The 13,456-nt window shown below is 37.4% G+C and overlaps 1 protein-coding gene across 2 annotated transcripts in view; it reads left to right on the forward strand.

Moving 5' to 3' along the window:
- Positions 1 to 13,456, forward strand: part of UHRF2 (ubiquitin like with PHD and ring finger domains 2) — a 94,286-nt gene that overhangs the window by 43,229 nt on the left and 37,601 nt on the right. For both annotated transcript variants that reach the window (XM_062599480.1, XM_062599481.1), the window contains exon 4: positions 195 to 413. In XM_062599480.1, the coding sequence (XP_062455464.1) occupies positions 195 to 413 (219 nt within the window). The remainder of the gene's footprint in view (positions 1 to 194; positions 414 to 13,456) is intronic.

Below are 13,456 nucleotides of genomic sequence, written 5' to 3' on the forward strand. Positions count from 1 at the left end.
TGTTTCTAAGATTGTCAAATTACAAGTCTGTATTTAGATTAAAATCTGATTTTCAAAAATAAACTAAGTCAGATTTTTCCTTTTTATAAAATCCCAAAATTAATTCAAAATTTGTACATTTGAAAAATATTATCTGTGACTTTTTACTGTTATAGGAGTAGTAATTATTACTGTTGTTGATTTCATTTTTCAAGGTACCCAGAGAATGGCATAGTGGAAATGAACACCAGTAATCTTCGACCTCGAGCAAGAACCATTCTGAAGTGGAGTGAACTAAACGTGGGTGATGTGGTGATGGTTAACTACAATGTTGAGACTCCAGAAGAAAGAGGATTTTGGTTTGATGCAGAAATTACCTCTTTGAGAGAAATCTCAAGGACTAACAAAGAGGTTCATGCTAAAATTCTGCTGGGGTAAGATTTACTTGACCAATTAGTAAAGTCTGTTTACTTATCTTAGAAAGTTTTTTTTGTCTGTTAGTCATCACTAAATTAAAAAGAATTTGATACTTAATTTCTGGAGCTGTTAGAGTCATAGGATTACAGTGCATGATTGTCAGGTTGTGGAAACCTACTCATGTAGTTGGAATTCTTGATTTTCTTGAAATTGCTGGTGGTAACCATAGGATTTCTTATGTTATCTGTGATTCCAGTGATTGAACCATATTATTATATATATATTCAATTCTATCAAAGCTGGACTGTATGTTTTCAGTAATTTTTGAGTCATATAGGAATATCTAGGTGTTACCAAGTATTGCTTATCTCTTCTAATTCAAGTAAGTCTCTGAACTGGCTGTTAAAATTTTTAAAAGCAAAAATGTTCATCAGGAAGGTATAGTTTGCGATAAATAGTAGAACGTTAGTGAACTGCAGGATGCATGTGTTACTTGAGTTTTCATATGGATTGAGTTACCTATGATTTTCACTTGATTTGTTTTCCTGATTGATGTAAGAACTTGCATACAGAACTTTTAGAACCATATTTTCTACAGAAATCTATATGACATTACTTTAAGTGTGTGATTGCCTTCTTAGGAAAGAAGGGATGAGCAATCTTTATGGACAGTCTCGCTGAAGATGTCATTCTAGCCTTGCCCCTCCAATCAGCTTTCCTTGCTCCTTTAACATAGTCTTTTTCTTACCATATCATATTCACAAAGGAACAGAATGCATTTGGATCCAGTCGATCATCTTCATCCCTTCAGAAGAGGGAGACAAGAGCACTTGTACGCTAAGAGTGAAACCGATGTTAAAGCTGAAAACTGGAACTGAAGTGACAATTTCTTTTTACTTAAATGATTGATTTAATGTTGTCATGTCTTACATTTATTCAGGGAGTAGCATCATAGTTTTGCAAGTATATTCCTTAAAATGAATTAAGCTATTTAGATTTTAGAGTATTTTTCGTTATGAGAGAAGAGAAATACTGGATATGGAGGAAGAGACAAAAGAACTACGATTCTACACCATTCAAAATTTTGCCTAGAAGTACAACCATGTCTATGGAAATATGGAAGATACTGACTAGTAACTTACCCAAGTTAAAAAATAGGAAAGAAAAATCTGAAAAAAAATTAAATCTTCTGTTTGTGGTTTTCAATTTTAAGATAATAGGAGTATTTTAAAGAAAAATATCAAGGGCATTATTTTCTAGTGTAATGTAAAGCAAACACATGAACTTGTTTTGGAGACAAAAATAATTCAAATGAAAAATAGTAAGAAACTGAGTAGAAAGTTTGAATTGTTAACCATAAACTTAAAAAGTAAGACAGATTTAAAAAATGGAAGCCAGTCCAGGGTGATGAAGGTTTTTGTTGTAATGCATTTAATATTTGTATGACATTCTGTGAAGCATAGAGAGGGACTTTAAGACCTTTTACAAGCAGGACTGTCCAGACACCAGTTTACATGAAGCTGAAATGTTTATTAATAACATTATTTAAAACAAGAATTTGCGGGGTTTGGAGGTGTGATTGGAATCTTCTTTCAGTGACTATTCTGCCTATTCTGACAAAGAGTTCAGGTGTCATTTACATATTGAGAGATTATATATATGGCTAATAAACCATGGTGATTTGCAGAAAGGAAGGTGTTCTGAGCCCTGTTGTTTCTGTGATTTATAAAGGAGTAATTCGGAATCACCAAGGCTACTTAAGTCAATTAACAGTAAAAGTACAACATAAATATCCTGGTACTGATAACCTGGCGTGGGGAACATGCTACAACAGGGATCACTTTACATGTCACGTGGGTGGGTTTGTAAGACAATGAGGGATTATTTTATTTTAATGCTATTAATATAATGTTAGGATTAATAAGTTATTTTAAATAAAGATACAATCTATTCTGAAAGCTGTATGGGTATATATTAGTGATTGATTAATTTTTCACTAAAGTATCTTGGCAGGCAGTAAAGGGAGTTAGAGCTTGAATACTGAGTTACTTTAGAAATAGTGACAGCTGTGACTTTTCCCTTTCTTATGTTAAAGAGACTTTGTATACTACAATTAAAGTAGGTTTTGTACAAAATAGTGCAAATTTTGATTGATGTATTGATCTTGATTGCTTTTTACAGAGGTTTCATGGAGTTGTTGGCACAATGACAGGAAATAACAAGGACATATACGTGTATACTGTTTGTGATCATGTTTTAGAGTCAGTAGAACCTGTGAATATTTTTTTTAACTATATTTATTGACATGCATGTCTCTTAGGTGTTATTTTTATTCATGTATCAGTCATGGCCTTAAAAAAACCTGTAAAATATGTCTTAATTAGTTTGTGTTTTGCAAAGATGTAGGGATTAGAGAACTTTATCAAATAGAGGAATGAGACTGAACAATGAAAAATACATAATTATGCAGAAAAAATAGTCACATACTAATAATTCTCATTTGTACTGTATCTGTGTTGCAACTGAAAGTTGTAATTGTAGAATGTCTAAAGCCTATCCAAACTGGACTTAATGCATCTCAGATAATACCAGCGAAGCTGTGGTGCTTTTAGTATGCGCTATCCTACTTTGCCTAGGATTATAGTCTTCTATCACAGTGTATGCACACTTAATGTTCAGCATTGTCTTTGTGGGATTGCCTCGGGACTGACTTGAGCTGAATTTCAGGGCATACCTCTGAATTTTTGAATATCCTTTATTCTTCTATTCTTTAGTGAGTATCTTAGGTTTCATGATGAAAGTAGTTACTTGTGATGTAATGTTTGTCTTCTCTGGACCTTCAAGGGCATATATCAAGTGCCTGTTAGTGGAAGACAGTTGTGAGGCAAACTGTTCACAGTTTATCCGAATTTTGATAGTTGACTGACATAATTAAAGTCACCCAAGCAAACTGAATTGAAGTAGTTCATAGGATGCTTTGTGATGCCTTGCTAAACTTGGTGGTAAATTGGGACAAGATCATCTTTCTTTTCTTCAATCACCTTTTAAAAGTTTGAATTTGCCAAGGACCTTTGTAAGTACCTTGCAAATTATGAATTGTGTTTTGTGTAAACCTTTGGATTAATTCAATGATATCAGTAAAATCATTTTATTCTGCAGATTTTACACATCTTTCATCAACTGAATCTTTAATGAATTCAAGAGTTCTATGTGAGTAGTGATAATGGAGGATAATAGGAAGGATCTTAATGTGTCAGCTTTATGTATGGATCATCTTTTAGTTCTGCAGGCTTTTGTGCGAATCTTCCTGCTCCTAAAAGGGAATGATTTTTTTTTCTTTGTTTTCAGATTTATCTCTATTTTTAATATGCTTATTATATTTATTTATTTATGTTTTTATTTATTTAACTGGCCAGATTTTGAACTTATCTTCCTGATTTGGACACAATTTCTGCTTTTTGTAGGATGCTTTATAGTTTACCTTTGCTTCAATTCCTTTTATTTATATGTTCAGCAAACATTTTTACTCACAACACAGTATGTTATGCTTGAACAGTCTTCATGCTACCTGTAAAAATTTTACTCTTGGCTGCACCTTCTGTTTTTTTTTTTTTTTTTTTTTTTTGAACAAGCTTTCTGATTTTTGTTTATTTTTTTAATATAAATTCATATGTAATATTTGTTCTTCTAGTTTTGCAAAGATAATGGATTTAAGCATCTTATTACAGAATAATAAACAAACTGTTGTGCACTGTTCTGGACCAGTTCAAGAACTCCTTCTGCTTTTGTGGATTTCTATCTATCTGGTCCAAAAAATTGTTTCTGGCAGTTGCAGCTTGTTCTCGTACTCATCCAGTGCATTACTGTTATTTTCATTTCTCAGTATGTGACATTCAATCTGTAAGGTTGCTCTTGTGATGCTGTTTGTAGTCCCAGTAGTGCCCAGCAGTGCAGTCTTGCTTTTGCATGTTTCTTACTTAGGCCTTGAATTTTAGTCTGTATGGATTTTTTCTTTCTTACTGGTATTTCCACACTCTTCTGGTATAATTCTGTACCTAAAGTAATTTCCCATTTTATTTGTTTATTTTACTGTTACGTCTTTGGTACTGGCTTATTGATCTTAGAAGACGTTGTTTTACTGAGACGTAGAATATTTTGGGGCCTTTTTTCAAATAGCTTTCATACTACAGTGGCAAGAATTCTGATAAACATTTTGTTGGCTCATTCCTGACCAACTATGATTAAGTTAACTTGTTGAAACAACTTGCCTGAAGATCTCTTGCACAAACATGAAAATTGCTTATTTTCCTTCTAGGTGACAAATCCAATGAAAGGGTTAATTCATGCCTCTCTGCTTGTCCTCTCTCTCTGTTGTTCTCTGTCTGTCTGTCCTTCCCTCTCTCTCTCTCTGGCTGTCCCTCTCTCTCTGGCTGTCCTTCTGTCCCTCCCTCCCTCTCTGTCCCTCCCTCCCTCTCTGTCCCTCCCTCCCTCTCGCTCTCTCCGTCCCTCTCTGTCCTTCTCGCCCTCCCTCCCTCTGTCCCCCCCGTCCCTCTCTCTCTCTCTCTGTCCCTCTCTCTCTCTCTCTGTCCCTCTGTCCTTCTGTCCCCCCTTCTCTCTCTGTCCCCCCGTCCCCCCCGTCCTTCTCTGTCCCTCTCTCTCTCTGTCCTCTCCTCCTATGACTTTCCAAAGGAGGCTCACCTCTTTTGAAGAGGAGATCACTTTTAATCAAGACTTCTATTTCAAATGAAGATACATTCTGATAAGCGTACTGGGATTTTTTGTTGTGAGCTTGTGGAGCTGATGCTTAACTACTTTAGCACATCTGTAAAATGCCTTTCCCTAGTCTCTATAACTAGAGATAGCTCTTCTTGTAGTATACAGTCTTACAGAATAATCTTGCAGTTTTTACTAGGTGTGATGCTAACAATAATGAGAATACTTTTGGGCCCCACTTAGTTGTCATGTTGGACAAAGCAAAGATCCTCTGTTTGTGATGTATGTCAAAAAAAAAGGATGTTTCTGGACAGAACATCATAAAAATGCCAAATTGCAGAATACTGCAAATCAAACATTTTATTTTTAAACTCTGAATTAGATGTTAGATCATCTTATCTCAGTTAACTTTCCTTTCTGAAGAAGGACTCAAGATTTGAAAGATAAAGTGGATAAGAGGACAGAATGTTATTCAAGAGACTTTTGAGTAGCATGCAGTGCCTCATTCTATGGAAAAAAGAGAATCATAGTCAAACTGGATGCTGAGGGGTAGGAGAAAGTACCCAGAAGGCATAGGAACACTTTTCCAGTCATTGTTTCTTTCATTAGAAGAAATTTAGCTCATCTCCTGATACTTTCTCATTCCTGAAAGTCATTTATTTGGCCTTCCTGTCACTCCTCTGCATATCCCCTGTATTCTTAATTGGCAGTATGGAAGAATTCATGCGTGATCATTGGTGGTGATGTTTGCTTTGCCAAAATGGAGGGAAACTAGACCAAGTGCTTGTAATTCATGTTGAGTCATGTGGACTGTGAATATGCTGTGCTTGTCATGAAATTTACAAATGTTTGAGGCTTGCAAACCAAGTTTATATTACCAGGGATAGTGCTATCTCTCTAGCTTAAACAATTCAGGTATGTAAGAGCTCATTGATCTTGCCAGTTAAGAGGAGAGGTTTGGGGAAGAGCAGCAATTCCTGCAGAGCAGTACTTAGTTGCACAGCTGATGTTGTTGATGGGGATTTGGCTTTTAACGTATTGGGACCCATTCTGAGGATCAAGGACTGTTAGGGAGAGATGACATCCCCTTGCCAAAGTAAGGCAAGAGTATCCATGTTAACAGGCTGACCAGCCTGGCGAAGAGAGCTTCAGATGTTGGAGAGATTATGACCCAGGTTTAAGGGAGGTAGGGAGAGTGTCTGCAGGGTGTTAGGGATAGCTTCTTGATAAAGGTACTGAGTGGGCCAACTAAGGGTGACATAAAGGTAGATCTGCTGTTGACCAACAAGGAAGAACTGGTTGGGTAGGTGATACTCAATCCAGCCTTAGTAATAGCAACCATAGAATAGTGGAGATGAAGACCCTGAGGGGATTGAAAATAGCAGAGTACAGGCCCTGGACTTCAGGAGAGCAAATTTCAGTTTATTCAGGGAAATGGTTAGTGAGGTCCCATAGAAGGCAACTCCAAATAGTAAGGGAGCTCAGTAAAACTGTCAGATACTTCAGGACTCCTTCCTTCAATTTCAAGAACCGCTCATGCTTGTACTCAGGAAATCAAGTTTTATGAGGAGACAGACAACTCATGACTTAGCTCCAGTGCAAAAAGGCAGTGTACCTAAGAGCTGGAATCAGGCACAAGATACAAAGGAGGAATTTTGGAAATGTCGGAATGGTGTCAGCCAAAGTGTAGCCTAAGTTTGTCTAGTGTTAATGCTTTCAAGCTCCATCGAGGGGAACCTGAGAAGCTTTTACTCTGATAGTAAAAGGCTAAACAAGGAAAATGTGGATCTGTTGATGAATAGGACAGGTTATCTAATGAAAACAAAGATAAAAAAGGCTAATGTGCCTTTTTTATCTGAGTCTTCACTGGCAGGGTGTCTCAAGCTGCTGTGCTTACTGAAGGCATTCAAAAAGAGGAACTATCAGCAGTGCCTAAGGATTGAGTCAGAGATTGCTTGCAAGAATTTGATCCATACAGTTCCACAGGACCAGAGGAGCTGCATCTAAGTGTGCTGAAGGAACTTTCTGATGCTGCGGCAAGGCTGCTCTCTATCACCCTTGAAAAGTCATGGAGATCAGAGGAGGGCCACTGATGACTGGAGAAAGGCAGATGTTTGCACACATCTTCAAAGAAGGCCAAAAGAGAGCCATAGGCCTTACTTCGCTGCAGAGAACGTCATGTGTCAGTCTGCTTGGGAGCTCTTGTTTTGTGAAAGTTATGATTTTGAATATCCAGCATGGTTTTTCCAACTGTAAATCGCACCTGACCAACCTGCTTTCCTTGTGTGATAGAATTATTGGATGTGTGACTGATGGGAGAGCAATGGATATTATTTACTTTGACTTCAGCAAGACGTTAGAAACTGTTGTCCTCATATCCAGATTAGGATGTTGTGCTCATCTGAGTGAGTGGACAACTAGATGGTTAATTGGGGGGGGGGGAAGATGGATGATTAGGCTTAGAGGGTAGTGGTTAATGAGTAATAGAGGTTAGTGTGGTGGTTATCACATCTGCTTTAAATGGAGATGGTCCTGGGTTCGAGCCCCAGTGGAACCAGCACCAGGATGTCTTTGGGAGGTTGGACTAGATGATCTCCAGAGGTCCCTTCCAACCTTACTGATTCTGTGATTCCGTAATGCTATGTGGACACAGGTAACAAGTGGGTACTGCAGGGGTTTGTACTGGGACCTGTCCTGTTTCTTTAGAAACAGCCTGGAGGAGGCAATGCAGTGTAGTCTCATCAGGTTTATAAAAGGCACCAAGTTGGTGGAGACCAGCTGATACACTTGAGGACAGGGCTGCCATTCAGAGGTACCTGGACAGGCAGAAAGATTGAGCTGGCAGAAACCTTATGAAGTTCAGCAAGGGTAAATGAAGTGTCCTCCTGTATGTCAGAAGGAAGCACCTCTAACAACCATACAGTCTGGGAATAGACTTACTGTTCTTTCTTTTTTGGAAGTCTTTCTATCCTAATAGAGTTCCTGTGAGTTTTATTACTAGAGGAGCTACTTTTTCTCCTGTCTCTCTCTTTTTTTTTTTTTTTTTTTTTTTGAATTGAGATTCTTATTTGATACAGTTGGATTCACAAATTGCTCTCTTATGGTGATCATATTTAAGCTGATAAGTTTATGTGCTGCACCTACTTGTGGGAATGTAATATAATTTAAAATTTGAATAGTGGCCTTTAATCTTTTCTACTAAGAATCACCTGTGTTTTTAAGTTCTGACCCCTTCTGATGTAAAAGGGCTTAGTGACTGACCCGGGTACCAGGAATGATGCCATGAACAGACTGCATTATTCTGAATCTGGTGATTCAGGCCACAAACACATGGAAGAACAGCCTGAGCTTAGATCATGTCCTATGCTACCATGTTCAGATCCTGTAGTGCCATCTTCCACACAGGAAGCCTTTGGGGTTCCATCCTCGTGGATCTTGAAACAGCTCTTTTTGCTTGACTCTTTCTGGATATTCTGTGAATTACATTTTGACATACATGTTTGGACATCAGTTTGGAATCTCTGGACCACCATTTAGCTTTGTAATAGTGCCAAAATTAATTGAGTTCATGATGGGAAGAGTTTGAGTAACTGGAAGTCCTTTTCCATCTCCTGTTCCAGTCCAGTGGCCTTTCTGCAGAACCATGGACAGGTCCTCATTGTTGATGCACTATAGGCAAAAGGCAGATCTCAAAGTATAGGATTTTTCTGTGAGTGTGTGGATTCTTTCTTCATTCATTGCCTTTTTGCTATCTCCTTAGTAGATTTCATGTCACAGGACATGTTCCTGAGCTACCTTGATCAGTAGATCTTTAGCACCTGACGGTTGTAACTCGCTGTTTTCTCAGGCCTGGAAGCCTTCTGCATTTTTTTACAGGCATTATGATCATACTTTGCCTTCCAATATTCATTTCATTTACAGAGCCCAAGCTAAGGAAGTAAGGATAGTTCCTGCAACCAGACCTCCCACTTCCAGAGTTTGTGCTCATGATCCTATGATAGATTTTTTTCATAAATGCTTCAAGCGTGATGATCCTTGGATATATAGCTTGTGGCTGATGCTGAGGTTAAAGTAATATCTTGACTTGTGTCCTGTGTGTGTCTGCATGACAAATCTGTAGTTTAGAGTGCTTACATGTTTTTTTAGTCGGTTGGTTGGAGATATTTTGGTCAGCTTTTTTTTTTTTTTGTTGTTGTTCAATATAATCTGGGAAAGAGAGCATGTTTTAAATTCTCTATATTAGAAGAAAACTTATATTTGCTTAGTTGCAAAGTTTTGTCTTGCCTATTATGTTTTTGTTATTAGAGTGCTTCGTGTTGTGAAGATAAATTAAGTTGCATTAAAAGCACAGCTAACGTTCTTCCATATTGTAAGTGTGCGTTTATATTTTCATGATAACCCAAATGTCTGTGGAACATTCTGAAAGAATCTTGAAAATATATTAAATACTCAGTTTGCCTGCAATACAGAATCAAAGAACCTGAACACAATTCTATCAGAACCTGATCAAATTAATAATATATCATGCTGTCTTGATTTGGGAAGATTCTTCGAGTCACCTTTAGAACAAATATTGATCTCCAGTACTGTCTGGTTAGGATTGCAGGTGGGTTCTATGGATTTGTTTAAGCCTCTGTAAACAAATTTTGTTTGCAGTTCATTAAAACTGCAGTTTAGTTGATATTTGTTTTTAAATATAAACCAATTGGTAGTGATTCCATTTTATGTCAAACTTTGTTAAATTTTTACGTTGCAAGCACTTCATGTCACATTGTGATATTTTTCCATTTTACCTCTTTTGAAATACATGTTGTCTGAGTTTTTTTTAATTTTAGAAACATTCTTTTAGTTGATAATGACTTAGATTGAATATGTTAATGTGACAGTATTTTCCATCTTTCGGAGTGGCTCTCTGTAGAGATTATTATTTATAACAGTAGCACACTAGTCTAATTAATTTAACAGGCAATTATAATTGTTCATAATAAAGGTTGGTAAGCATTTTTCTGGTGCCTGAGAGTTCTGTTCATGAAATCAGCTTTTCTTGTTTAAAAGCTAAAGAAACACATTTTAAAAAGTCATTCCCTACTTCAAGGAGGGTATATTGAAAAAATGACGATATGAGTTTATGCAACCGTTAAATATGAAAGCACAAAAGTACAAAAAAAAGCAATGACAAAAGCTTCTACTTTGAATGTTAAACATTAATTTCAAAATCTTGGTGGCCCTGCTGTTGTAAATTTTTTGGGGGGCGTAATGGTAGAAACATCTCTAACAAACTTTGTAGATGGTAATTATGAAAAAGTTGTTTATATAGTTCTGGAAGAGATGTTATCCAACTGTTGTGTAGTAATGCAGGATAAAAGATGAGGCTGCTGCCTGAAAACTTTGCAAAGGCTATAGAGTAGAGGCTGATTGATCATAAATAGGAGGTAAACAAAGTAGTGGATATAAAAAGATAAATCTTGAAAGTGAAGAGAACTAACTAATAACAAATTTGGTTGTATTTTAATTTTTATGTGGTTTGTCAAATGAATTTGCACATCTACAGATTATAGCCATTGATATATTTTGTCAGTTTTTATTCCTGCTGTGACTGTTGCCTCGTTGCTGGCCTTTATGAATCTCTTCAACAGTAACCATAGAAGCTGATGAATTAATATTTTGTGGCAAACATGACTTAGTGTAAATATGGCTTTGCTATTAGGAGGCCTAAATTTAAATTGTCATTGGACATTTCCCTTTATGGTTCAGTGTGTGAATGTAACATTTGTGTGTATTTGTTGAGTAATAAAACTTCTACTGTTTGGGTTTACCGCTGCATTTGAGTTTGAAATAACTTTTTAATAATTTAAATATAGTAAAGTGGTAACCCCCACCCCAAATAAATATGGTAACATGGTAAAAATTAGAGATAACTTTGGTAATTTTAACTAAATATCTCAAACTAAAAGAGCTGATGGAATTTTCACAGAATGATAATTGCCATATAGTAGCTTTTGTTCCCTGCAAAGCTAATCTTTGAAATAAGCAGGATAATGCCCAGAAGTCAGATTTCTATTCAACTGTGATTACCTTTATATAGCGTGCCTTGCAATCTGAGGGTTTGGGGTGGGGGAGGAGTGAAAACTCTAAAGTGGTACAGACTTTCCTCTGCCTGTGGCTTATTTATCTCAAAGGATAGCTTATATTAGGAATTCTGTTGTATTGGATGGCCTGCTTCTGCTTGAGGTTTAATTTCATTAAGGAATTTAACATACTTTCTAAAATGTAAATGTTGTCTCATATACTGTGCATAATGTATGATTTAAGATGTTTTTGGTCTCATTTTTAGAGTGAAAGGTGAAGAAATGTAGAAAGATGGTATTTCTTGCTTGTGTTTATATGTGACAGAATAATGTAACCACATTTTTGTTATATAACCTTAACTTTTTAAAGACAAATAACCATGCTTCCAGGTCACTATTGAAAGATTTTGTCATTTGACAGAAGAATTAGGTTTTTTAAGTGCAACTACCAGAGCTTTTCAGCTTTAGTAAGACTAAACATTTTATTACTAGCTATCAGTTGTCACTCTGATAGTTCATATTCCACAGTAATTCCTGATATGTGACTGTTATATATGTTGGAATATAACAGCTTATTAGTGCTATTTGATAGTGTTTTTTTTTCTTACTTGTGTTACTTGTGAGTATGGGTTTTTTCTGCTTCAGACAGTGGATATGTCTTTAGGAATAAGTTACTCTGAAAGTTACTTTCTGAGTGCCCTTACCACAAAAGAATAATACCAAGGAGGCAGCCAGAAGTGGAGGTATATCTGCAGTGACCTGATGTGTACTATTGAAATTATAAATTCCATCTGTTTTATCAGTTCTATCTATCAGTTCTATCTATGGGAGTTAGTTCTATATATGGGAATAATGCTCATGTCAACAAAACTGCAGTGCTATGAGAGAAAAACATACTTTTACCAAATGGTCTGCTGCTCACAACTGAATTCTCTTAGTATTTTGAGAGTTCTAGCGTTAATTAGCGGCTGTTTTATTTAACTAATTACAGGACAGAAAGTGGGGTGGGCTTCAACACTTTGCAGTTTAAATGATGAATACATGACCTTAGAGTCAGGAAGACTAAAACTCATCTGGAATTAAACCTGATGAGGGATGGGAAGGACATCAAGAAGGTCTTTTTGTGCTTATACGCTTGTGAGAGCCTTGGGAAAATGTGGACCTGCTACCAAGTGGGACAGAGGCCCTGGTTAAAAAGGACACGGAAAAGGCCAAGGTACTCAGTGCCTTCTTTGCCCCAATCCTTATTGGTAAGACCAGCCTTCAGGAATCCCAGGCCTCTGAGATGAGAGAGGAAGTCTGGAGCAAGGAAGACTTGCCCTTGGTAGAAGAGGAACAGCTTTGGAAACATTTGAAGAGACTGTATATATGCAAGACCATAGGACCCAATGGAAAGCACGTGCGAGTCCTGAGGGAACTGGCTGGTGTCATTACAAGGCCACTCTCAATCATCACTGACAGGTTGTGCTGACTGGGAGACATTGCTGAAGGCTGGAAGAAAGAAAACATTGCTCCTGTTTTTAAGAATGAAGATTTGACAAATTTGAGGACAGTTGGCTTCACCTCGATCCCTGGGAAGGTGATGGAGCAACTAATCCTGACTGCCATTTCCAGACGTGTTAAGGACAAACGGGTGATCAGGAGCTGTCAGCATGGATTTATGAAGGGGAAATCATATGTGACCAGCCTCATAGCCTTCTTTCTACCATGAGCTAGTTGGCTTGGTGGATGAGGGAGGAGCAATAGATCTTGTCTTCCTTGACTTCAATAAGGCTTTTGACACTGTATCCCATAACATGCTCATAAACAAGCTGATGAAGCGTGGGTCAGATGAGCAGACAGTTAGGTGGATTCAAAACTGGCTGAACGGCCAAGTTCAGAAGATGATGATCAGTGGTACAAAGTCTAATAACAGCTGTACCCTGGTGATCTGTATATGCTCCAGTTCTGTTCAATTTACTCATCAGTGACCTGGATGAAGGGACAGAGTACCTCCTCTGCCACTTTGCTGATGATACAAAACTGAGAAGAGTGGCTAAAAGCTGTTTTTTTGTGCTTCCATTCAGAAGGACCTTGACAAGCTGGAGAGACTGGCAGAGAGGAACCTCATGAAGTTCAATAAAACTAAGTGCAGGGTCCTGCATCTGGGACGGTCCCCTGCACCAGTACAGGCTGTGGGCTGACCTACTGGAAAGCAGCTCTACAAAGAAGGACCTGGGAGTCCTGGTGGACAAGTTGACTGTGAGCTAGCAATGTGCCCCTGTGGCAAAGGCCAATGC

This window comes from Rhea pennata, chromosome Z (assembly GCF_028389875.1).
Source record: "Rhea pennata isolate bPtePen1 chromosome Z, bPtePen1.pri, whole genome shotgun sequence".
Taxonomy (NCBI): domain Eukaryota; kingdom Metazoa; phylum Chordata; class Aves; order Rheiformes; family Rheidae; genus Rhea; species Rhea pennata.